Source organism: Bos indicus, chromosome 16 (genome assembly GCF_029378745.1).
Source record: "Bos indicus isolate NIAB-ARS_2022 breed Sahiwal x Tharparkar chromosome 16, NIAB-ARS_B.indTharparkar_mat_pri_1.0, whole genome shotgun sequence".
Lineage (NCBI taxonomy): Eukaryota > Metazoa > Chordata > Mammalia > Artiodactyla > Bovidae > Bos > Bos indicus.
The window spans coordinates 74,514,158-74,540,205 of NC_091775.1; the positions used below are offsets into that span (position 1 = coordinate 74,514,158).

Consider the following 26,048-nt stretch of genomic DNA (forward strand, 5'->3'; position numbering starts at 1 on the left):
GAGGAGGAGGAGGGGCATCAGGACAGGGTGGTTAGGGAGGAAATAGAGGATATGGGCAGGACCACCCTCCTGGGGAGGAGAGTTGACGAGGACGAAACTCGTGGTAGCGAAGGAGCAAGGAGACACGTGGCTGGTGCCCACGGCCGACCCGCACGCCAGGAGGAGGGGGATAGACACAGCCCTGGAGGCAGTAGGAAACCAGCCAGCAAGTCGTAATGAATGGAGCTTTCAAAAGCGTTCTGAGGCTCCCCAGAAAGGCGAACAGGGGCTTCCAGGCTCAGTCTCTTAGGATGCGATGATGGGGTCACGGCCCTGGGGTGCCCTGTGAATGCCACGACCAGAGTTTCTTTGAATTTTGGAGAAAGCTTTTGACAAAATTCTGTTTGGCTAGCCAGACGGACGGAATGGACAAAGGTGGGCTGGTGAGTCGACAGTGAGTGGATTCGAGGCTGTGGCCAGCTGCACCTGAAGCAGGAGGTGTGAGGGGCTGACCCAGATGGAGGAGCCCAGCCCCGGGCCAGTGCCTGCCCTGCCTTGTCCATCAGCGTTCTGTATGAAGACAGAGAATGTGCTAATCAAATCTGGGGATGGCAGGTAGCAGATACACTGGGTGACAGAACTAGCATTCTGAGTCTCAGAAGGATGGGCTGAAGCTAACAGGATACAATTAAGTGAAGAGAAACATTCTCAACCTGGCATTGTCTGCACTCAGAAGTATAGCTCAGGTAAGGCCGGGCTACTCAGGGGCTAATGTAGCTAAAAACTTTATGACTGGTAAGTGATAAATGCTTACACATTGTTACTCACCTGAAAAAGATGCAGGAATTTTGATATAAGCCAGAAGTGCCTTGCTCCTGACAGAAGAGCTAATAAATGCAAAGCAGCCAAAATAAGGGGAGTAATGGCTCAAGGGCAATATTAAAAATATGTAGTAACTGGTGTGTCTTACGCCTACTACCAGCCAGGAAAAAACTCACTGAAGCAAGCATTTACCTGCTTGCTGGAATTTACCATTAATTGTAGGGTTATGGGGAAGATCATGCATAGGGAGCCCCTAGGAATGAGAACGGAGGGGGAGAAGAGCAGCTAATAAAATGTCACTACTTATCATGGCCCATAGGTCCATATGGGGGCCTACTGGCTGAATGTCAACCTGGTAATAACCCCTGCTACACTCCACTGATAGTCTCACCTGGGAGATGGGGTTCAGTGGGGGCTAGTACATCTCCAGAAGAGATATTGACGAACCGGTGTACATCGGGGGTCAGGGCGGGGGTGAGCAGAGTTGGGAAGTAGGGAAGGCCTAGAGATTCTATCAGGTGAGGCATGGAGGAAGGAACTAGGGCGGTTTCCTCTGGGGAAGATGCGGCTCAGACATGTGAAGGACTGCCGTGTAGGAGGCATAGCAGATCGAGTCTTAACAGCCCAGGAGACAGACCCAGGACCACGGGGTGGAAGCAAGACATGCTCAGATTCTGGCTTAATGAGAAGATTTTGTAATGAGGACTGCCTGAGGATGGAGCCTTGTGAGGCAGTGACCCCCACTGCCGCCCTGCTCTGGGAAGTTGAGGCTGAGGCTGAGTACCAGCTCCCATGAATGCCGAGCTGCCTAGGACAACAGGAGGGACAGGCTGGACCAGATCCCTTCGGAGTCCTTCACATCCTCCACACATAACCTGGGAGGTGGGATGCGTAATGGACCAGTGGGGCAGGACTAGGTGTATCTGGAGTGTCGGGGAGAGAAAACGGGGAGGAATCCAGCCTTGCAGCTCTTCTGCCCTGGTGCCCACCAGGATCCCTGGTGGGATGGCAGCTGACCGGGTCCACCACAGCGAGTGTCTAACCTTGGTGCCAGGGGCCTCCACCATCGGCCTGGGACTGCTCCGCCTAGAGCCGAGGAGAACCATAGGGGCAGGGGACCCCCGGGTCCAGTCCTGGCCTGGTTTCTCTAAAAGTGGGAGAAGGGGCTGGGGAGAGCTGCCTTGGGGGGCCAGGCTCCCCTCGGGGTGGAGGTGGTTTCTCGGGCAGGTGCAGCTCCAGGTGGGCGGGAGGGGACGGAAGGGTTGGGAATCTCGGTGCATCTCACTGGCTCCTCTCCCCACTCCGGCTGTTCCTTCGGCCCTCAGACATGGAGTCAGAGCTGCTTCAGGGGAGCCAGGCCATCGTGCTCCGCTCGGCGGACCTGACGGGGCTGGAGCAGCGCGTGGAACAGATTCGGAACCACATCAACGGGCGCGTGCTCTACTACGCCACCTGCAAGTGAGGCGGGGCCTCGCCCGCCGCCCCCTCATCTGCCCTCTCGGCTCCCGGGGCCCTGGCTGGCTGGCAGTTCTTTCCTGCTCCAGGAGACTCTTACGCAGCCTAAAGCACAGCCGGAACCACCCCCAGGATGCAGCTGAGCCTGGGCCGGTGGGGCAGCTACAGCTGGGTGACGGCGACCGTGGAGGCAGGCCCGTGTCACCATGTCCAGCGGCTCTCCAGTGCAGGGCGCTTGGCTGGGCAGGGTCCTTGCCCTTCATTCTCCACTGAGGCTGAAGTCCTGGGCCCACACAGAACTGTAACTCAAAACGTTGCACAAGGGAAAAGTCCAATAAAAATCTTGGGAAAGGAGCCTGGAGGTCCAAAGAGGGGAAATATTCTGTCTCCCTGTTACATAAACCTTTCTCGCCTGTTTCTGTCTCTGGTCTGGGGTCCCTGGGTGCTCCCCTGCTCAAGCCCAAGGCCTGGTGGCATATGAAGCATAGGCTGACACTCTCTGCCCAGTCTAGCTGGCGCACCACCCAGACTGAGGGAGACGGGGCCCATTTGCTCCAGGAACTGACTGAATTCCTTCCTTAAGAGGCCAGAGGAGCTGTTTTCATCTTTGAACAACTATCCAGTTTCTCATTTGTAGATGGAGAAATAGAAACCCAGACATGGGGAGGAAGTTGTTCGAAATCACACAGCTCCGAGAGGCAGAACTAAGACTAGACTTTGTGTCTCTTGGGATTTTAAAAAGAAGCTATAAACGTGTGTGTGTGTGTGCGTGTCGGCAGATATGCAAGCGGCACGAATATTTGTGTGTTAACTGTGGTTCAGGCGCCATGCTGGTGTTCTGTCTACATTAACCGCGTGGTCGTTACGGATCACAGTATTTATGGAGCGTGTGCATTTTATTTCATGATATGGGTGGCAGTGTTGTTCCCATTTGATAGGCGAGGAGACCAAGGCCCCAGAGGCTCACAGATGTGGCAGGCAGGGCTGAGCTGAGCCTCAAACCCACGTTCATCTGTTACAGGCATTAGGATGGATGCTGGGCCGGGCTGTCTGGGTTCCAACGGCGCCTACTTCCAAGGGGCTGTTGGAGAGGAAAATGAGTCGATGTGTATAGCTCACGACACTGGGTGCCTGGCCCACCCCACAGAGCTCCTGCCCTCGCCAGATCCTGCCTGACCTCCAGCTCTCCATGCGTCTTCCACTCCGCAAAGCCCAGAAGCCCCTGAGCTGCTTCTGACTTAGAGAAGGACCAAAAGAAGTCTCATAGAGAAAAATATGTCCATTTTATTCAGCACAACACAGAGCAGGAAGCCGGAGGGGGCGGAGGACAAGAAAACAGGGGTGGGACAAGAACAATGAGCCTGATTTTCAGGGAGAGAAAGGAGCAGAAGCAGGATTTGAATGACAGGCTGAAAGGACAACAGTCGACTTCCAATTTTTACTTAATTGAGTGTGTGTGTGTGTGTGTGTGTGTGTGTGTGTGTGTGGAGGCGTCCGGCCAGGATAAAAAGTGCTTACAGTACCTAGTGGTGGGTTTCTGTTTCATCTTGGAGGGTGTGGTACTGCTTTTGGACGGGGGTGGAGGCATAGGCCGATCAGAAGTGGATCGTCTGGGAGTTAGGGAGTTGGGAGGTGAATTCGGAGAGCTCACAGGCAGACTGCGATGCTGCCTGTCGCTCATGCAGACTGACAGGCCCCTCTGTCAAGGAGAGGCAGGAGCATGTGTGTGCTGAGTGGGGAGGCAGGGTAGCTGCTTCATATGGCTTTGCTCAGAGATGGCAACACAGATGGGCCAGCCCGTTAAGCTTTTCACGACGACACAGACCTGGGCACGAGCTGTCTACGCACCCTGCACAGAGCCACCCCAGCAGGGGTGGGTGTGTCGGGGTGGGGGGCATGGAGCAGGCAGGCCCGGGAGGATGCCACTTCTCCTGCCCGCAGCTTCCCGAAGCTCCACCGCGGCTGGGGCTCGCTCCTGGGCCTTCAGGGAGGCTCTGGCCTGGGCGGCAGCCGGCTGCTGCATCCGATCAGGTCTTGGTCTGCTGCTTTCCCTCCCGCCGCAGGGTAGACTCCAGGTTTGGAAGGGCGAAGAAGAGTTGAGTATCTCTCCTGGAGAGGAAAGGGGTTGAGGGTTGGGGTTGGGGGGTGCTGCCGCCTCTAATACCCTCTGTAGCCCGTTGTGGAGACTCCGGGGCAGGGCTCTCCCCCTGAGCTTGAGGCCTTCCTTCCTCTAGTCCCCTCACCTGAAAACTGTAGTGAGACAGACATGGGCCCTGGGGATCACATGATGAGACAGACTCCAGTCTGCCCCACCCGGCAGTGGGAGCTGCCGCCGGCTTTCACTGGTACCATGACTTCTGATTTGAAGTTCCTGGAAAGGAAACGTCGCAGCAGGCTGTGGAGTATTTGGAGAAGGAGGAAGGGCCGCGGTAGCCCTCTGTGCCTGTGGCAGCCACTCAGACCTCCCTTCATGAGGTGCAGAAAGTACAAGCCTTTACAGAGAAGACGGATGAGATAAGCAAGCCCCCTAGTCCTCCCAAAACACAGTGTCCCTGGAATCTAACCCCCACCACTCACAGGTACACACTTTCCTGCAGGCGTTTATAGTCCCTGATGCCTCACTAAACTCTGACAGCAACACTGTAGGGTTTCCCTGGTAACTCAGAAGGCAAAGAATCTGACTGCAATGCAGGAGACCTGGGTTCGATCCTAGGATGGGAAGATTCTCCTGGAGAAGAGAATGGGTACCTAGTCTGGTATTCTGGCCTGGAGAATCCCATGGACAGAGGAGCCCATTGGGCTATAGTCCACAGGGTCGCAAAGAGTCAGACACGACTGAGCAACTTTCACTTTTCCTGTGGGGCAGACTGAGCAGGTGTGATCCAATCAAACCATTTTACAGACGGGGAAATAGAGACACAGATGGACATGTCGGGGGCCACACAGCTGGTGAGGGGTGGGGACTGGGCTGGAGGCATCTCCATTGACGCCCCCGACCCTTTCCAGAGCTTTTCTACACCACGGAGCTGCTTCCAAGTGGGAGAGGCTCCCAGGTCTATTTTTTTTTAGCTGCATTGTCCTGAGTTCTTTCAGCCCCAGGTTGAGCAGGACTAAGCCTGGGGCTGGAAATACGTACTGTTTTTTGTTGGCCTTTTTGAGGAGCGTGGGCTCGGAGCAGTAGGAGGCGTTTGCTTTGGTCCCGACGTTCGTGCAGCTGGAGCAGCAGCCGCAGGGCCCGATGGCCAGGGGCCCCTGCTGCATGGGCACCAAGCTGCTGCTGATGCGGAGGGAGCCATTGACCAGGCAGTTGAGGGACCTGCCCCCGGGGGCCGCGGGCTGGGGGCCGTGCCGGCAGGGCAGCCGGGTCAGCGTGGGGGCCGCCGCGCTCGGGCCTGGGGCGGCGGCTGTCTCGGTGATGGTGATCTCCGGGGAGGTGGGTCTCGAGGCTGCAGGGACGGGCGGCCTGTTCTCCGCCTCAGGCCGGACCCCCGGGCTCTGAAGGTTCATGTGCAGCTTCCGCATGTGGTGGACCACAGCCGCTGCGTTGAAGGCTTGCTGGGGAGACACGAGACCCGTCTCTGAACGTCTCCACCCCAGAGGGCCTCCAGCCTTCCCTCTGCCCCATGGACGCTTGAAACCAATGTGCGCACCTCTCATTTCACAGAAGGGTCCAGGGAGCTCCGGCGTCTGCCGGGAGACCCCAAGGAAAGCCCCCCGCCCCAGCTGCCCCAGCCCAGCCTCCAGGGCCCAGACGGCCTGCCCGCCTCCTGGAGAGGACAACTCACCCTCCACTTGCTCTTGGCGAAGTTCTTCTGGATCTGGAGGCTGACTGATGGGTAGATGTCCCGGTGGAGGGCTGTGTTTCCGTTAATCCTGTGGATGTGGAGGGGACACCTGGCTAGTGGTGGTGACGGGGACTCCGTCAGGGGTTGGGCAGAGGCTGGGCATGCAGATCCAGGGTAAGCTGCCTGGAGTTCCCCAGGACAAGGGCTGGAACCCCCTGGAAAGGTCATAGGGGGCCTATGGTTTAGAAGGGCTTCCTAGGTGGCTCAGATGGTAAAGAATCTGCCTGCAAGGCAGAAGACCCAGGTTTGATCCCCAGGTCAGGAAGACCCCCTGGAGAAGGAAATGGCTACCCACTCTAGTATTCTTGCCTGGAGAATTCCATGACAGAGGAGCCTGGTGGGCTACAGTCTATGGGGTCTCAGAAAGTTAAACATGACTGAGCAACTAACATTAGTACTACTACACTTTAGAAACTTGCTTTTGAGCTGGGTGGGCAACCTATAGCCTCATTGCCTGCTTTTGTAAGTAAGGTCTTACTGTGACACAAACACACCCATTCATTCAGCTATGGGCTATACTGCTTCCATGCTGTGAGGGGCAGATTGAGTAGTTGCCATGGAGACGATATGGCCAGCGAAGCCTAAAACATTTACTACATTTACTATCTGGCATTTTACAGAAATAAAATTTACTAATACCCCATCCCTTACCCCTGGCCCAGTGTCAGAGGGCATTTGGCTGTTACTATCCTTTGACTCTAAACTTTGCACAGAAGCCACCTCCTCTCGGAAGCCTTCCTCTATGAGGCCACCCCCACAGAGGCTGCCTGTTCCCTGTCCCCTGAGCCTCTTATCCGTCCATCTCTAAGTGTCCTCAGACACTTGCCGTGTAAACAGTATTTCCTAGGTACTAAGGGACCTGGAGAAGTAACAGATGTGGCCCTGCTCACTGGGGGCTTACAGTGCAGGTTGGAAGCCTTGTTTCATGCCATGAACTAGAGTAATTCATGGTGAGCTGTGTGATTGTTAAAGAGAGATGGGAAGGTCTGTCTAGACTGCAGGAGCCAGGGCTTCAGAGGAGGACACAGACGGCTCTGGATCCTGAAGGATGCGCATCCAAGGCAGGGCCCTCGAGGTGGTGAACATGTGACCCAAGGTGAAATGTGGAAAGAGCTTGGGATGGAAGAGGGTAGGAGAAAAATAGTCATTAGGCCTTTCTGGAATAGAGAAGGTGTGTTGGGAACCCTGACAAATGAAGTTGGAGGTGACAGGCCAGGCCAGATTAGGGAAAACCATGGCTTGCTGCAGTAGGAACTGGGGAGCTTGTAAATTTTCCAGCAGGTGGGTAGCACACAGAAAAGGAAGTGTTTCAAGACTTTCTTTACCTGCTTTGTGTGTATGTGTGTGTGTGTGAAGCCGCTTCAGTCGTGTTCAACTCTTTGAGACTCTATGGACTGTAACCTGCCAGGTTCCTCTGTCCATGGAACTCTCCAGGCAAGAAAACTGACGTGGGTTGCCAAGCCCTCCTCCAGGGGGTCTTCCTGACCCAGGGATCGAACTCCTGTCTCTTGCATCTGCTGTACTGACAGGCAGTTTCTTTACCACTAGCACCACCTGGGAAGCCCCTTACCTGCTTTACCAATTGGTTGCTTTGTGATTGTTCTCAAAGCGCCTCGCATGGAATAGGCTTTGATCCCAGAGTAAGATGATGCTCTTAAGCAGAGTAAAGTTGTCTATCTGGCTGCATCTGATTCCCGATTTGATGATCCAGCTGCTACTGTTGGATCAGAATCCACCTCATTAAATGCTGTTTATATCTCTGGCTTGATCTGATCTGTGCCCTTTGGGTGCTATACCAGTACACAGCTCAGGGCAAGCAGACTCCAGGGAAATGCGTTGTGAAAAAGTCAGCGTGGTGTCCGAGGAGCAACAGCAAGGGTGTGGAGCCCACCCGTGCCTCACTCACCAGGGGTGCCTCAAGGCCTTCTCACAGGTGTACCGCTCATTCGGGTCCTTCTCCAGCAAGTGGCAAATAAAATCCTTGGCTGTGGGGAGCAACCAAAGACACAACAGCTAAGGACCAGATCTCATGACTGATGGAGAGTCACTTCCAGGCTGGTGGGTGGCACAGAAGGCATCTTTAGCTCATCTTCCAAAGAGGCAATTTTAAGAGTCTTGAAAGAGAAAAAGAATCCAAACCACCGAGCAGCAACCAACCTGAAATCACCAGAGTGGCTCCACGCAGCTGTGTCACCCACACAGCACTGCAGATACATCTCTGGTCACGAGGCACCCCGTGCCTGACGCCACGCGGGTGCCCGCCTGCACCAGTCAGGGGCCAGCACCACACATGGGCACACGCGTGAATGCTGGCTTAGCTCTGATCCCCACTTAAATGGACCCAAGGACAAATACTGATGGCCGTCGCTCACACAGACCTTGCAGGCTCTCGGCTGGACAGGCGAAAGGCAAAACTCGGTCTTGGTTTTGTCCTTCCTGCCTGGAACGCGCCCCTGGGCTTGCTCTGCCCTCCTGGCCCCTCGTCTGAAGTACCTCCCTGCTTTTCTAGGCATCCCACGGTTCTGCCTCCAGGAAAACAAAAGCAGGAACCTTAGATGCGAATCATTTATTTGGCCTTTGAACCAGATGAAGATTTCTCCACTTTCCTTGGCAGCCTGTTCTGTCAGATTCCCCTGGGACCGTTAAGAGCCAGGACTGTCATCCGTTATTAAGCTCTCTTCTCTTGGCAGCCTCTGCCTTGAACCTGTTATTTTGTCTTTCCCTCAGACTGGTCTTACCTGACTCAGAAATGTCATCCCAGAACGGAGATTCAAACTCATAGTAGCCTTCCTTGATCTTCTCAAACAGCTTAGACTCAGTTTCTTCGTAGAAGGGGGGATACCCACACAGCCTGCGGTGGAACAGCAAGGTATATGCTGCTGAAGGACCCCGTCCTGGGCCAGCCGCTCCCCTCTGCCCAGCCTCCACTATATACACGGGCAGGCAACAAGGGTCCCCAGTCAGCAGCGTGACCAGTACATGGGTCTGCCCCTGATTCATGAATGATGCATGCATGTGCTAAGTTGCTTCAGTCATGTCCAACGGATGCAGGAATGATGCAGGTTCCATCAGATGTTTATGCAGGAACCAAAGTTTGGAACAGGTGGCCCTTTATATCCTACATTATATCCCCCAAACCCTCACTTTCTCCCTCCCCCTGACTCTGCATGGGTGCAAAGTCACTTCAGTTGTGTTGCACTCTTTGGAACCCTATGAACTGGAACCCACCAGGCTCCTCTGTCCATGGGATTCTCCACCCAGGAATAGTGGAGTGGATTGCCATGTCCTCCTCCAAGGAACCTTCCTGACCCAGGGATTGAGCCTGTATCTCCTGCGGCTCCTACATTGCAGGGGTATTCTTTACCACTGAGTCCCTGGGGAAGCCCCCATGATTCTTGAAAAGTGAAAGTGTTAATTGCTCAGTCATGTCCAACTCTTTTCGATCCCATGGACTGTTGTCCAGCAGGCTCCTCTGTCCATGGGATTCTCCAGGCAATAATACTGGAGTGGGTTGCCATTTCCTTCTCCAGGGGACCTTCCCAACCCAGGGATAGATCCTAAGTCTCCTGCGTTGCAGGCAGATTCTTTACTATCTGAGCCACCAGGGAACTTTGACTCTTTAGATGATGTATCAACTATCTTCAAGAAGGATGGTAGAAATGTCTACTTGAATGTAACTTTCCAAGGGATTCTTTTTAGGCTGTTTTGTTCTTCATTCTTTAGAACCTAAACCACTGATTGGCACAGAGGAGACAGCCAATGACAATTTGTTGAGTATATCATTGAAGAGAAGACTTATTCAACATACTTTGAGGAAATAGAGAAATGCATCCATACTGAGGAGGAAATGATTAATTTCAGGTTATTTTCCAAGAGCAAAGTTTGCTATCAGTGAGAAGGGATGCCGGGCAGGGGGTGGTGAGCAGCTTTGGAAAGGAGAGCCTGAGAACAAGAAGTCCAGTCTCCATTCGAATTGCGAGGGTGAGCTGGGGATTGCTCTCGAGTCACTGCAGGGCAAATAGACCTCATTTAGGCTTGTGGAGGAGGAACCATGACGAGGTTCATCCAGGCCATCATTTTGCCTTGGGCTGACGTTATCAGGAGAGAAATCTGAGACGCGAATATTGTGCCCCCTTGGCTTCTAAGTTTAGGATGTCTCCTCCTTCTTTAACTGTTCATTCTATAGAGTGGGATTCAGTACATTTATATACAGTAAATGGGGGTGGGATGCAGAAAGCGGGAGTGCCGTGTGGCTGCACAGTGGGTTCACACTGAACTCTGCTTTTATAACTGAGTGGCGATCAGGACAAGATCCTCTGGAGCTGTGTGCATTAGTAAGTGTGTGTGTGTGTGTGTGTGTGTGTGTGTGTGTGTGTGTGTGTGTGAATGCACGTGGACGTGCACATGCTTTGGAGGTGGATGCTGCTTGAGGTGCTGAGATGGGGAGGAGAGAAGAAAGGGTGAGCAGGCGCTGAGACTCCTCAGGAGCTGGGCCAACACCAGCTTCTACTCACAATATGTAAGTGATGACGCCGATGGACCAGCAATCCACAGCCTTGCTGTAGGGTTTCTGGGCCAGCACTTCTGGAGCTGCAGTAAACCATAGGAAGAGTCAGGCTGAGCAGGAGCAAGAGCAGAGGGTGAGGGATGCACGTCAAAGGTCAGCAAGAGGCGTAGAGAAGAGGGTTAGGGTAGCACCTGGGATGAGTTGATGTTTAAGGCTAGAGATTCTCCTACAACACAGACAGTGTCTCTCCCAGCAGGCTAAATCTTTCTCCAATACACGAGGAGGTCCCATGACAGGCCCCATGACTCCTCCATCAGACTGGGGATCTCCAGGGCTAGGTTTCCTCCTTTAGACTTAGTACTCTGGAGGCAGGGTCTGTAGCTTTCCACTCAGATGGGAGACCCCCAGGGCAGGGATCCTTAGGGAAATCTGCAAGGTAAGGACTTTTTCCTCTCACGAGATGGGGATCTCCCTGAAAACAGAGGTTCCATTGATTGAGGAACTTCCAGACGGCAGGTAGGAACTGTCCCATCAGTCTCTGTTACCTCCTAAGGGCAGGCCTTCATCTTCCCCATCAGCCCAAGAGCTCCATGAGGGAATGGGCCATGTCTTCCTTTGACTGGCAGCTCTGCAGCAGTAGTGAGCTGCCTTCGGTATTTATCCCAGATACCAGTGATTTGTATCCAGTGGACTCAAAACCTGTTGGTAAGTAACCACCTCTCTTTCAGGGAGAGAGAAGATTCCCTCTGTTGAGTCAGGGTTGTACTTCCTACTTCCAGCCCCAACTACTCTTGATGAGTGGCCAAGAGAGAAGGGGCAGACGTGGATGCTCTAAGCTTTGGCTTTCTCCTTCCAAGAGCCCAGGAATGCTTTCTCCTGGTACCCTGCCTGTTGGCACCTTTTGGGGGGCCCTGGAAGCCTACAGAGCTATGAGGCAGGGGGCCCCACTTCTGCCAGTTTCCTAGGCTATGTCCTTGGGTATATATTTGGGTGCCCATATTTAAGTTCCTCAGATTCAAACTCAACACTGCACCTCCAGGATACCAGCAGTTGGGGGGGCTGAGGTCTCCTCCAGACTGGGAGAAAGGAGAGAGGGGGGCTACTGGCCAACCCCTCTGCAATCTACAGATCTCTGGGTTTGTGGTCTTGTTTCTGTCCCTGGTCTAGGTGGAAAAACAAAAGCAGGAAGCCTTGCTGCAAAAATGAGAGCCAAAGTATAGACAGGGCAGTGGGAAGGCTCAGGGTAGGATGTCTTTAAAAGATGTAGGGTTTGGGAGCAGGCAGAGGCGTTTCAGATAGATTGAAAGTGAAAATGAAAGCTTCTCAGTCATGTCTGACTCTTTGTGACCCCATGGACTATACACTCCATGGAATTCTCCAGGCCATAGTACTGGAGTGGGTAGCTGTTCCTTTCTTTAGGGGATCTTCCCAACCCAGGGATCAAACCTAGGTCTCCCGCATTGCAGGTGGATTCTTTACCAGCTGAGCCACCAGGGAAGCCTAAGAATACTGGAGTGGGTAGCCCATCCCTTCTCCAGCGGATCTTCCTGACCCAGGAATCGAACTGGGGTCTAGTGCATGGCAGGCAGATTCTTTACCAACTGGGTTACTCAAACCTTATACCAGATAGATTGGGTGGCCCTAAACCTCACACGTGACTGCTGTACTGGGATCCCACTGTCTCCTCACAGCAGTCTTTTTCTGTGAGTAATATCCACGTGGAGGGATGTAGCCAACTGGTCAACCTCCCTTCTGTCCCCAGACTCACCCACGTAGCCTGGGGTCCCACAGGCAGTGGACATGACACCATTCTGCTCCATCTTGGACAGCCCGAAGTCTGTGATCATGATCTTAGAATTCTCCTCGGGGGTGAGGTACAGGAGGTTTTCAGGCTGTGAGGGAAGAGAAATATCATGTAACGTAGGATACAATCACCTGAAACACACATTTATTTCCTTTCCCCCATATCTAATTTCTTAGGAAGCTGTATCCTGGGCTTCTGACTTTAAGGCCAGACTTATTTCCCTCTGTTTTTCCTATCTTCTTCCTACTTGACCTTCATTCACCATAACTCAGCACCATGTATTTTGCTTTTGGCCCTGACTTTACTTAGCTTTATAGCTATTGATGTACTAACCCTTCCTTCTTCTCATCCCCAACTACTCCAAAATTGTTTTGTTTTTTGAGGAAACCAACCCTTATTTTGTCTGATCTTTCTAAACTCTGGTACATGTCTGGTGCAATGTTGACTCTCAATAAGTATTTATTAAATACTGTATTCAAGGCTGTGTTCAAGGAACAGCATGGATTTTCTCGGTAACCTTGTAGGGTGAGGATAGTGAAAATCAGAAAAAGGCTGAGGTACAAATTAACAATGATTGTTCAGTCACCCAAGATTTGTTTTAGAATCCGAGAGTGAAAGGGACCTTAGGGATCATCTGGTTCAACTCTCTCATTTTACAGAGCTTAGACTGCCCACGATCCATGCAGTTTCCCAAAGAATCATTCCATGTTTCCCGGAGGGCCCCATCTCAGCACCTTTAAGTCTCTGTGGACGATGCCGTTCTCATGGAGGTATTTCACAGCTGACAACACCTGCTGGATCACCAGGCTGGCATCCTTCTCTGTGTAGACGCCCCGTTCCAGAATCCGGTCAAACAGCTCCCCACCAGAAACACTGTGGACACAGGGGCAAGTGCAGGAATCCAGCCCTTATTTCAAATCAAAGGGATGTGAATGCCTTTGTTCTCGAGCTCTGGGGACATAGCGCCCTTTGATGGAGAAGGCAGGTTTCCACGCACCACCGTTCAAGGGATGCCGGGGGAATTACTCCAATCTCAGGATACATCCTTTTGAGTACCTGGAGTGCTATCACTAGGGAGTCATTTCTTTTAGCCAATCATTGACCTCTCTCTAGAAACTCTCTTTTAAAATGGAAAATACCACGGTTTAGGGTTTCGCAAGAAGTCAGTTTTCAACTAATACAACATTGTAAATCAACTATATTCCAATCGTTGCTTCCTGTGGACATATTTCACAGCTGCCTTCTTTCCTGGCCTGGGACACAGGGAGCCATGACAAAAGGGAGAAGTGAAGCTGAAATCAGACAAAGTGGGAAAGAGAAGGAAGTCCAGATGAGGCTAACTGGGCTTCTGCCAGGATTTCTTTCCTCATTTTGGAAAACTGAGTTACCTAAAGCTGAAATTATGAGGTGGAGTCATAGCAGTGTTTTTAGGCTCGTGTGGTACAGTATCTGAGAGTTCACAGGCGCTTGAAGATCAGGTCCAACCTCACGTCTTGCTGTTCTCTAGGCTACTTGCACCAAGTTTTCTGTCAGTGCTGGAACGCGTCAGTGGCACAGAATTCCCTCCCTAAGACAGGTTGTTATATTTTTTGGCATCTTCTTAATATTTCTATGTATTATGATGGAACTTGGCTCCCTGCAGTTTCTACAAGTGACATTGCTTGTGGATATCCACACACGTAGGCACCATGCAGCAATAAGGGAGCAGAAATTTCTTTTTTTTTTCCCATTTAAAGTAATATTTTTTTTTCTAATTTTATTTTATTTTTAAACTTTACATAATTGTATTAGTTTTGCCAAATATCAAAATGAATCCTTAATCAAAATGCACACCGTCCTGTTCCTTTTGTTTCTTCCTGAAGCTCTGGGCTCTGTTGTGGGAGCTGGAGGCTCATGAGAAAGATATTCTTTGTCCCTGACTGTGGATTCCTGACTCACAGCAGCCTGGGTCCTAGAGCTGATGCTCTAGAAGGCTTGGCAGGACTTTGTGCATCGGTGCGTGCTTGATCATGTCTGACTCTTTACCCTGTAGCCTGCTAGGCTCCTCTGTCCACGGGATTTTTCCAGCAAGAATACTGGAGTGGGTTGTCATTTCCTCCTCCAGGGAATCCTCTGGACCCAGGGGTTGAACCTGTGTCTCCTGCATTGGCAGACAGACGCTTTAGCACTTGAGCGACCTGGGAAGCCCTTGGCAGTACTTTGGTGACATCTAAACCTGCCCACCCTCCCACCTGGGTGACTTGTGCTAATTCTGTTGACTTGGTCTCATTAAGACGCCATGTGATCCCTGCTCACTTGTTCGTGCTGCTCTGGGTCCCTCTAAGCTCACTCCCTTGGCTGCTTGCTACCACTATTCACTGGGCCTCACGTGAGTCCAAGAGTTAACAGCCTGAGTAGACTCAATAAAATTCCTGGGGAATCAGCCTATCAGTCAAAAAGACTGCATCCACCTTTGCTGAGATTGCAGGGTTAGCGTATGTGTATGTGTGTGTGTGTGTGTGTGTACCTTATACACTGAAGCATCTCTGAGCCTAAGGATGAGCCCTCAGGGGCACTGACTAGCCCTATATCAGTCACTCTCAGGCATAGCTTTTATCTGGATGTTACCATCACATGGACACCTTTGTAATGTGGCACCATTTCTATCCAATACACGGACACAGGAACAGTCTCAGCTTATTTTTAACACTGGGTGGCTCTCTTTTGAGAAAGTCACTCTTTCTATTGAATTGCTATCTATCTACTTATGGCTTCTACTTCCACGGTAATTTTACCCTGGAGTGATGCTAAGATATTTAATACCCAGTTTAGAGAACACGGGGGGCTTTCCTAGTGGCTCAGATGGTAAAGAATTAGTCTGCAATGCAGGAGACTTGGGCTTGATCCCTGCATTGGGAAGATTCCCCTGGAGAAGGGAAAGGTTACCCACTCCAGTATCCTTGCCTGGGGAATCCCATGGACAGAGGAGCCTGGCGGGCCACAGTCCACGGGGTCGCAAAGAGTCAGATACAACTGAGCGACTAACACTTTCACTTCATTTTCTTTATGGACCATGGACTTATGGGTCAAAATGGACTCAAGCCACAGTGCCAGAGGAAGGTTCTGGAGGCCCCCTGCTATGCTGGGCACTACCCTTTCAATTGTAGGGTTGTGAGGCGGTCCAGAAAGTCTGAGAGGCATAGGGAAGCAGGGGAGGATGGACAAGTTAGGGCCACAGCCATTTCAACAAGTGGTAAGGCTACACTGGTTCATACCAACTCAATTATCAGCCCTAGTTTTAACTCTCGGTCCACTCAGAACACATCCACAACCAGAAAGAACTCTTGGCATGTCAAAGCCTCTTGAACTAATCCTTGATTTGTCTTTTAATCACAATCCTTCCCTTACCACCGACAAACCTCTTCTAGGCTTCTAAGGCCCCACCAGACTCTGTGTCGGGGAAGAGGGTCACCATGCACTTACAGCTGCATGACCAGGTAGTAGTGAGTGGTGCTCTCATAGATGTCCTCCAAGGTCACAATGTTCTCGTGCTTGATCCTGAGGAAGAGAGAGGGTCACCGTGAGTGACCTATGGTACACGTGGTCCAGATAGAGAAAGCAGATCTAGCCTAGATGGACTTTGATTTCTTTCAGAGACTTCTGATGACAATGTTTAGGAAGACATGATCCTTGTGACGCCTTCCTGATAAGTAGGCAGTCACAAAGAAATTCCAGAGAAAAGATTCCCAGCATGGTATTCAATTCGCATTTATGAGTGGGTAACTGATCCTCCTGACTTCAAGGAACAAACACCTCACTGTTACTCCAGAAATCTCTTTAAACTTTACCTAGAGAGAAAGCTCAAAGAGCTGAGGGAAGCTGAGGGATCTGTGATCATTAGTTTATTTTGAAAAATGGGGCTCCAGGTCTCCTTCGGAAACATCCCATCAAGTGTGATCCCTCAACAGCTGGGATGTAGGTTAGCTAAGCCTCCTCATGGATAACCTAGAAGGAAGCATTGCAAGATGATTGTTCCAGGATATTGTGAGTAAGACAGATGCTCATTTTGAGGGTCAGTTCCATGGGAAGCCTTAGATCAGTGATTCTCAAGCGGGGGCTCTTTTGTCCCTCAGGGGATCTTTGACAATATCTACTGACGTTTTTGTTTGTCACAATTGGGGACGGGGGATGTGTTCCTGGCATTCAGCAGGTAGAGACAGTAATGTTGCTAAGCACCCTGCAATGCTTAGGACAGCCCTCAACACAACAAAGAATTAATTGGTCTAAAATGTCAGTAGCACCTAGGCCAAGAAACCCTGCCCCGGACTACCTTTGTCTGGGATTACTCAGAGGCTGAGTCAAGCAGAATAATCATATTAGCTGAGGGGTTGGTTTGCAAGCAGCAATTCTGTGCATGCCCATCCAGGAGGAAAGTCTCTACCCAGGGGAAGAGGTAGTTTTACCCAGGGCTGTGCAGTACAAGGATTAACTTCAACTTGGAGACAGCTGAACTTGAGTTCAGGTCCATTTGCTACTTGGCTAATCTTGGCTGGTTTACTCAAACCTTTCAAACCTTGCTTTCCTTGTCCATACAGTATATCCCTCCCATAGAATTATATCAGGATGAAAAGTGATAAGACACGTAAAATGCTTAGTACAGCGCTTGAGGAATAGTAAGCACATAATCAGGAGTAGCTAGCATCTTGAAGACGTTAAAAAAATACAGACTCCATGCAGTGACTGTGATGGATTCATCTACATTTATAAGCTGATGATGCTAACAGTAATCTATCGATGATTTACTCACTGAACAAATACTTATTGAATATCTATGCTGTTAGGGACTGGGATACAATGTAATGATAAGAAGGACCAGTGAGCCTATAGTCTCTCTCTACCCTAATCTCTCTGGAGCCCAGACCAACACTTCTACCAGACACTCCTATGTAGAGCTATCTATGTAGAGATAGCTGGATATATTTATTCAATATGTATAGAGGTAGGTGGATATTTATATTCAATATATTGCAACCCATTGCTATTTCGTCTCAGCCTACACATCCTTTCCATTTGCTGTCCTAAGCAATGAATGATATGCCTGTCCACAGAACAGTTCCATCTCAAGGTCTTTTTTAATGCTTTTTTTCTTTTATACTCCTTCCAGCCAACCCCAACCACCTCGCTCTCTGAAATATCTCTGGGATTCAGTCTTCCTGCTGCCACGTGATCTTGCCACCACCTCTGGTCCTCATCCCTGGCCTCGATGATTGAGAAAGTTTGGCAGTTGGTCTTCTGCCCTCTAGGCTGGCACCCTCCAATCCATCCACCACCATGCTTAAGAGGGATGGCTCTAAAATATAAACCGACCATGGAAATTTTGCCTTAAAACCCCTTGATGACTTTTCTCTGCCAACAGAATAAAGCCGATATTCTTTCTCATGGCATCCCACACCCTTTCAGGTCCCCTTCTCTGCTGCTTCACCTGTCCCTTGACGGCGCCCACTCTCAGTTCAGGGGCTTTTCAGTTCTAACTCTCCCCTCATGTCCCTTGCCCTTCCATGATCCTATGTTCATATTTATGCTACACTTGACCTGACTTCTCTTTCTGCACTGCCCTTCCTGTCTCCATAAAATGCTACTCACCCATCAAGGTCTGTTGTCTTTGAAAATGTACCTAAAATTCATACTCACGAAGACACACATACAGGCAACACGAATCTCTGTCTCTTCTACACTCTGCCTTTTGCTAGTGTGGCTCACAACCAGTGGGACTGGCATTTGTTATGGGCACCTCTGTCTCTGCTAACAAAGATATGAGTTCCTGAGGATAAAGCGTTTTTTCGACTTCATCTTTGTGGTCCTGATGCCTAATCACTTTTGGATTACTGTAGGAGTTCCGTAGGGGTTTGGTTTCTGAGTCCTGTTGTAAACATTTGATGACTTGGTAGTGTTGTCTCCATCGTGATAGTTGGAACACTGAACCTACATTTGCGTTAGAAGAAATTGAGGCTCATTTCCAAATCTTGTACTGCTGCTGCTGCTAAGTCACTTCAGTCGTGTCCGACTCTGTGCGACCCCAGAGATGGCTGCCCACCAGGCTCCCCCATCCCTGGGATTTTCCAGGCAAGAACACTGGAGTGGCTTGCCATTTCTGTACTACTTCCTTAAGTGTTACTTCTTTCTGGTGTTGACTTTCAATTGATTTTTGGTCCTTTGAGCTAATTACTTTGTGGTCTATGTGTACCACCAGCTCTGCTCTCAGTTGATCACTAGTTGTTTTGATGAAAAAAAAAATCAGCTAGGATAGCTGTCTGGCTAATATAGCTGATGGATCAAACTGACTCATCAGCTCGAGCAAAGGGAGTTCATACCTTTGGGGGTGGAAATCCCACCTCAGTCTCTCTCAAAGGTCATTTGTGAAGGAAAGGTTGTAATCCCCTGGTCGTCCTTGACCAACAGTAAGACCCACTCACTTTTTCAGCACAGCGATCTCATTCTCCAGGCTGCTGTCCCGGAAGGCAGGTGACTTTTTGATGCACTTCAGGGCAAAGAGCTTCCCAGTTACCCTTTGCTTCACCAGGAAAACTTCTGAGAACGCTCCTCTGAGTAGAGAACACCAAGAGATAAACATTAGTACTGGCAGGCGAGGGAACCCTGCTGGAGACAAAAGCAAAGGGCAGATGAAAGAAGGTGTGGCTGGTAATTTGCTTCATTGTCATCATGGGCACCATGGCAGATCCTATCTGACATGCCATTGTATTCTTTGACTCAGGGGCTAGAGGGCTGGTTGCTCTGGCCTAGTCCCACGATTTGGAAATGATTCTCAGAAACTCCGCTTTAGGTCTGCAGATTTCTCCTCTTGGCAAACCCTTTAAGGAGAGGCCACCGCTGATCTTAGAGAGGCAGCGTATGGCAAATTCTGTAAAGAAGTGCCCAACTATACGCTTACAACCCCAGCTGCTGTAGCTTCGTGGTTCCCCAGTTAGGGCAGCCTTCAGGAGCTCCTTAGTAAAGGACTCACTAAGCTGCTTTCAAAGCACAGAGCTCAAGTAATTTACACCAGAAACACCAATGGTGGAGACACTCTAGCTGCTGGTGAAGATGCGTGAACAAATGCTACAACTGTACATTCTGAGAAAACTTAATAAAAAAAAAAAAAAGAGAGAGCGAGAGAGGTCACTACAGAGTCAATTTACTTGTCTTCTCCCAACATGGTGTGGGCTTCCTTGATAGGAATAATTACTCCTGAATATTCATTGGAAAGACTGATGCCCAAGCTGAAAGTCCAATACTTTGGCCACCTAATGTGAAGAACTGATTCACTTGAAAAGACCCTGATGCTGGGAAAGATTGAGGGCAGGAGGAGAAGGGGACAACAGAGGATGAGAGGTATCACTGACTCAATGGACATGAGTTTGGGTAAACTCCAGGAGTTGGTGATGGACAGGGAGGCCCAGCGTGCTGCAGTCCATGGGGTCGCAAAGAGTTGGACACAACTGAACGACTGAACTGAACTGAACTGAAAGAATCTGCCTGCAATGTAGGAGACTGCAGTTCCATTCCTGGGTCAGGAAGGTCTGCTGGAGAAGGGATAGGCTACCCACTCCAGTGTTCTTGGGCTTCCCTTGTGGCTCAACAGGTAGAGAAATTCACCTGCAGTGTGGGAGACCTGGGTTCACTCCCTGGGTTGGGAAGATCGCCTGGAGAAGGAAAAGGCTACCTACTCCAGTATTCTGGCCTGGGGAATTCCATGGACTGTACAGTCCACCGGGTCGCAAAGAGTCAGACACGACTGAGCGACTTTCACTTTCAGCATGGTGTTGTCCCTGCTTGGCAGTTAGAAGTAGCACTGAGAGATGGGGCTCTAACCTGAGAGAGAAAAGACTCCTCTGTTAGTTTTAGAGGCTGATGACTACTGTGATCCAACCATCAGCGGCAAGGGGGCTGAGCATCTGCTTGCTCAGTAGTATCTGTGAGAACGAAAAACAGAGCCCAGCTGCTCTGGGCAGGCTGTCTGAAGATGGAGAAGTTGGAACCCAGTGAGAACACAGGGTAGGATTCCAAACTGCAGGCTTCTTGGTTTAAGGGCTGTGTCGGGGGCGCTGGTCCTCTAAAGATGAGGCTATAACAACATTTAGTGAACAGTGGATGCTGGGGCCTGATGTTAGAACCTCAGATTTTGGGTAACAAGTCATATACCCAGTTTCTCCATCCAAAAAATGAGAATGTCAATAGTATCTGATTCGTAGGGACATTGAGGAGAGTATGTGAGTTAGCAGGTGTAAAGTGCATGAAAGTGTACCTGCCATCTAGTTAACCACACGTGTAAAATACTATTACCCTTATAAGTACTATTTTAGGGAGAACACAGGTTAGTAACGAGACGAGACAGAGTTGGGGGGGAAATAGCGGAGCCATCCTCTCCCTGCCATCTGGGGGTTCTAGCATGGAGGCTAGTGGCAGTCCAGCTTCCGGAAGGACATCCAGAATCTGCATTAGAAAGCGCTTGCTGTTTCTGGTGTCTGTTTCCTGCTTCCCCCAGCTGCACTTGGATCCGAGTTAATTAGAGCCTTCAGAGCTTGCTCTATTCATTCATTCACCCATCCCTCCAATCAAGATTTATTGAGCACCTACTGAGTCTTAGACACTAGAGATAAAAAGGAAAGTTTTTATTCTGCTCTTAAGCAGCCTGTAAATTAGTGAAGAGCCCAGACAAACGAGCAATTAGCATTCACTTTGAAAAATGCTGTTAGGCTTTCCATGATCGCTGGTTGAGCTGACAGAACCTCTCTGTGTCAGGCCCTGGGATTAGTACTGGTCTGGCTTAGAATCTAGTGTCAGAAATAAGACACAGACAGATCCACAGGAAGTGCTATGACCCCACAGAAAACAGACACTTAAGAGAGGGCCTTGGCTGTGCTTGGGAGGGTGGGTCACACACTGCACAACCCCAGCAGAGGCCGTCACCTCAGAGCCACTGTATGTTTTCATATAATAATTACGATAACATTTTTACTCTGGACCACGAGCTAGAGAAAAGGGCCTTTTTTCCCCCTAATGTGTACAAAGTGACCTCTTGGGTTGGCTGAGAATCACATCATTCGTGGCCCTCTGACTTAAGAACATGCTGAGCTCAGTTTTAAGGGATCAGTGAGGGTTAGCCCAGGGAAAAAACAAGTTGGAAGTGATGTTTCAGGTGGGGGTGAGGAAGAAGCAGGATTAAAAAGCCTGGAAGTGCAGAACAGCAGGGAGGGGTGGGGCTGCTGGAGGGTGGTCCAGCCCCTTTGTTATGGATGAGGCAGAGAACGAGGGGAGATGGATGTGGAGGGACACCGGGTCCTATGCCTGGCTCTGGGTGGAAAATGCTCATGTGTTTGTGTGATGGACGGATGGAGGGAGGGAGGTTGGATGGGTGAACGGGTAGGAAGTTTGGACTGGGATTATCACTGTGTTCCACTCATCTGAAGACCTTGCTTTCCTTATAAAGGAGCGTTGAACCACACGGCCTTAAAGATTCCTCCCACCTGTGATGTTCTCAGGTTTGCCTTCGGACTTCTCCTTTTGCCTGTATCTTTGGAACCGCACGAGGATGGTTCCCTGATTTCAAAGCTGACACCCCCTCTGAGTCCACTTGGAAAAAGAGATCCAACTAAGAGCTTCCTGGGGGATCTGTCCTGCAGTGAGTGGCATCTCCTAGGGTTGTGCAATGTTGTGGTAATTACTGCTCTTCTGCTCAGGCTGCTTTATGCATGGTGTGTGTGTTTATGTGTGTGTGTGGAGCAGGGGCAGAGGAGAGGGATTAGAGGACTTAATTGTGCCGTCTGCCAGACTGGGGAGCAGAGAGCTAGTTTTGAGTGGCCAAGGTTGCATGGGTCAGAAGGCAAGACAGCTGAACTTCAGCGCTAAGAGCACTTGCCGTGATAGAACTTGATTTGCGTTTCCTGCTCTGAACAGCTTTCTGCTCTTGCTGGGAGCAGGGGTGCTAGAAGAGGAAGGGAGGAACCAAGAAGAAAAATCTCCTCCTGGGCCTTGAAAAAAGGAGGCCTGGCGCTCAAAGACATACCCTCTGTAATGGACGACTTTTGCCAAGTGTCCCTACAGCTGCCCAGGGCCCTGGAATTGTGGGTGATGTCTGGATAGATTTCACAAAAGCCTATTTTCCCCTGATGGGTGGTTCCAGGGGAGCTGAGGACTAGGGGGACGGCGCCTTCACTGTGAGATCCTGGCGCTTCCTGAACAGGGCAAGTCGGCGCTGCCTCTCTGCCGAGATCACCCGACCTGGGTAATGCCACGGGGTCTGCAGCCTGGGCTGCCTGTCCCCATCCTGAGCGCCACAGAGGTGTCTTCTCCCGAGCTTCTGTTCGCCTTAGCTGCTGCAACAGCTGTGACTTGCCCCGTCTTGTCTGTCTGCTCCCCTCATATTAGTGCTGGGCTGGGTACGTGAGAACCACCAACAACACAAAATATAGATGGCTGGCCGCCGGGTCCTAGCCCCTTTAAATTCCAGTTTAGTATCCTGAGACCAGGAAGCTGTATTTTTCAAAAATTCCCTAGACTGAAATGAAACTAGGAAATGATTCCTTTTCTTGACTGTGACAGTGGCACTGTGGATATAGGAGAAAATGCCTTCGTTCTCAGGTGGTGCAGACAGAGGATCCAGAGACGATGTGTCATGATGTATGCGACTTGTTTACAAATTGTGCGGTGAAGTGTGTGTGTGTGTGTAAAGCAAATACAGTGAAACGTTAACAGTTGGGTTTAGGTGATATACCTAGCAGAGTTCACTGTACTATTATTTCCCTTTCACTTAACATTTTCATAGTTAAACGTTAGAGGCATAATAAGCTCCCCAGGTGGCTCCCCTATCCCCTGGGGTTTAGAAGCTGCTTGGCAGACTTCACTGAGCTCCTTGAGGGTGGCACACCTCTGTCTCCGAATGTCCTGTAGCACAAGTCTGAGTAGATGGTGAATACACTCTTGTCAACCTGGGCTTCTTTTTGCCTCTTTGCAAAGCATTTTTGATTCACTCATAAGTTGTCCTTCTTTCCTGCCCAAACGCCCCTGCTAACCACCCCTGTCTTGGCAAAGGCCCTTCATGGACAGCGGATGCTCTAAGGCCCAGGGTGGCCGCTGAGACCCTCCTGTGTGCTGAGTGCCACCCCTGCCTGGGATGGGAGGGCCCAGAGGCCTCCTCTCAGGGCCGAGCTGGCTCCTCTCTGGTTTCAGAGACTGTGTGGGCAGCATCACTGCCTAAGGTCACTGCCTCCTAGCCAGGAGGAGGGAGCTAAACTTAGCCAGAGTTGGCTCAAAGGAAAGCTGGCTTGCGTGGACAGCCCACGAAGGGCCCCTCGCATCCCCAGCCCAATTAGCCTAGACTAATTAGCTGACCAGCAGGGGTTTGGAGGCCATGAGAGCCAGTGGCCCGGAGCCGCTGCCAGCCTGCGTCAGAGGCCGCGGCCTCCTGGAGGCAAGGCAGGACTAAGTGGAGAGTCAGCCCCAGGCAGGCTGTCTCTGCTCCACCAGGCGTGCAAGCGCTGTCCAGGGGCAGGCACAGACACCCCAGAGGCGGGCAGGAGCTTGGCTATAACTCGACTTTATTTTTCCAACATGGTGCTTCAGTATGGAGCCAAGAAGATGGTGGTGGTGGTGGCCGTGCACGTGTGCTCAGTCATGTCTGACTCTTTTCGACTCCATGGACTGCAGCCCGCCAGGCTCCTCTGTCCATGGGTTTCTCCAGGCAAGAATCCTGGAGTGGGTTGCCGTGCCCTCCTCCAGGGGATCTTCCCAATCCAGTCATCGAACCCAGCAGACAGATTCTTTACTGTCTGAGCCACCAGGAAAGTCCAAGAATACTGGAGTGCGTGGCCTATCCCTTCTCCAGGGGAATCTTCCTGACCCAGGAATCGAACTGGGATCTCGTTCATTGCATGCTGATTCTTTACCAGCCGAGCTACCAGGGAAGCCCTAGAGGATGGTGACGGTGGGAGGCAATTCAGGTGTGTGTAACCCATTGGCTTCATAGCCTCAGAAGCACCACCTTCTGTAGACAGCAGACAGTGGGTTTGACCTGTTCACTGTGAGGGGAGTGGAATGAGGAAGCCAGGTGAGGAGGCCCAGGAAGGTTCAGGTCACTGGATCCCTGGAAGTGCTCCAGAACTCCTCTTCCCTGCAACCAGGGCAGGACTCACAAGTTGTTATGGATCTGGAAGCAGGGTGGGGTCTCGGGCGGGGGGTGGGAGAAGGCAGAACCTTGGGGAAAGGGCTGAATTGACCTCTGTATCACCCCAGGGCACCTTTCCCTGAACCTCCCCTCGAAGCCCCTACTCTGCTCCTGCAACCTGTTGAGATGGTGTATCATCTGCTGCTGGCCCAGGACAGCTGTCTCCAACCCGCCCCCAACCAGCAGGCAGCCCCGCGCCCCAGCCTTGGCCCCTGGACTCACGATCCCAGCACTTCCATGAAGATGAAAGTTTTCCGGATGTTGGTGGTCTGTTTCTTCCAGGAACTGCAGTCATCCTCTTCCTTTCGACCCATCGCCTCCAGAGTTGAAGCTTCTGGGGATGCTTGGTTTGAAGAAGGGAAGAAAGGATCTGATCAGGTAATTTCTCCAATAGGATGAGAACAAGTTGTAAAAAGGATCTATAATACTCACATCCTTCATGTAACAACTAGGAGTAAGGATGGGGAGCAAAATCCGGATAACTGGCAAAAATAGGTTACATTACCATGACGAATTTTATTGACATGCCACTACATGCCTATTTAGTGTGTCCCATGCTCACAGGGCTTAGACTCTCATAATGGAAACTCCCCCTTGTGCAAATGTCTTTAAGGACAATAACACATTTACAAATAGATTAACATTGGACTATCCACCTTGAAGGGATCTGAACTGTTTATGATACCACTAGAGCTTCCCTGGTGGCTCAGACAGTAAAGAATCTGCCTGCAACGCTGGAGACCCGGGTTTGATCCCTAGGTGGGGAAGATCCCCTGGAGAAGGAAATGACAACCCCAAGTTTTTTTTTTTATTGATTCAGACTACCGAGTCAGCCGGACTTCTATTATCACAGCTTGGCTGCCTCCTCCAATCATTACTATTCTTAACTTCTCTCCTACTATTCTGAGTTAAATGAATGAATAGTAGATGAATGAGCATCGTTTTTCCTCTGCAACTCCCACAACATTTAGCACGGTGCTGTAAAAATAGTTCCTCATTAATATCTGAATTGAAATGTGCCCTGAGTTTATATTAGGCTTCTCTCAGTACTAAATAGTGTATTTATTCAACGGTCAACACCTACGATGTGCCAGGGGCTGTATGTACCCTATCTCACTCCCCCTAGATAGTACCTTCGGGAAACCCTCTTCATCCGTCAGTGTGTGTTTGTTTTCCTGACTGACGTAATGAGAACTGGAGAACCAGAGAAGTGGTCTTATATCCTAGTGTGGTAGATAGAGCAGATCTCAAATCTTTTATAAGGATGATTCAGGATGTATCTGAAGATCAGATCATGTAGCCAAGATTATAGGGCTAATGGTTTGCATTCTAGATTTCTTATTCAAGATTAGGAACAGAAGCTATGGATCTCCTACTATATTATACTGCATTCTAGCCTCTTGACACTTAGTTCTATGGTCTTCAGTCTTACTTAGT

General features: G+C 50.5%; 2 protein-coding genes across 7 annotated transcripts in view; one reads left to right on the forward strand and one right to left on the reverse strand.

The window, feature by feature from the left end:
- LAMB3 (laminin subunit beta 3) overlaps positions 1-2,610 on the forward strand; it is a 50,320-nt gene extending 47,710 nt beyond the window's left edge. For all 5 annotated transcript variants that reach the window (XM_070768661.1, XM_019976742.2, XM_019976739.2 and 2 more), the window contains one exon: positions 2,127-2,610. In XM_070768661.1, the coding sequence (XP_070624762.1) occupies positions 2,127-2,263 (137 nt within the window). In that variant the 3' untranslated portion in view covers positions 2,264-2,610. The remainder of the gene's footprint in view (positions 1-2,126) is intronic.
- Positions 2,611-3,520: 910 nt separating this feature from the next.
- Positions 3,521-26,048, reverse strand: part of CAMK1G (calcium/calmodulin dependent protein kinase IG) — a 31,074-nt gene continuing 8,546 nt past the window's right edge. For both annotated transcript variants that reach the window (XM_019976980.2, XM_070768663.1), the window contains 12 exons: positions 24,834-24,954; positions 18,865-18,993; positions 15,875-15,949; positions 13,147-13,285; positions 12,377-12,500; positions 10,616-10,691; positions 8,840-8,952; positions 8,008-8,086; positions 6,042-6,129; positions 5,393-5,811; positions 4,500-4,627; positions 3,521-4,365 (listed from right to left, as the gene is read on the reverse strand). In XM_019976980.2, coding sequence (XP_019832539.2) covers positions 4,537-4,627; positions 5,393-5,811; positions 6,042-6,129; positions 8,008-8,086; positions 8,840-8,952; positions 10,616-10,691; positions 12,377-12,500; positions 13,147-13,285; positions 15,875-15,949; positions 18,865-18,993; positions 24,834-24,925 — 1,425 coding nt within the window. In that variant the 5' untranslated portion in view covers positions 24,926-24,954 and the 3' untranslated portion in view covers positions 3,521-4,365; positions 4,500-4,536. The remainder of the gene's footprint in view (positions 4,366-4,499; positions 4,628-5,392; positions 5,812-6,041; positions 6,130-8,007; positions 8,087-8,839; positions 8,953-10,615; positions 10,692-12,376; positions 12,501-13,146; positions 13,286-15,874; positions 15,950-18,864; positions 18,994-24,833; positions 24,955-26,048) is intronic.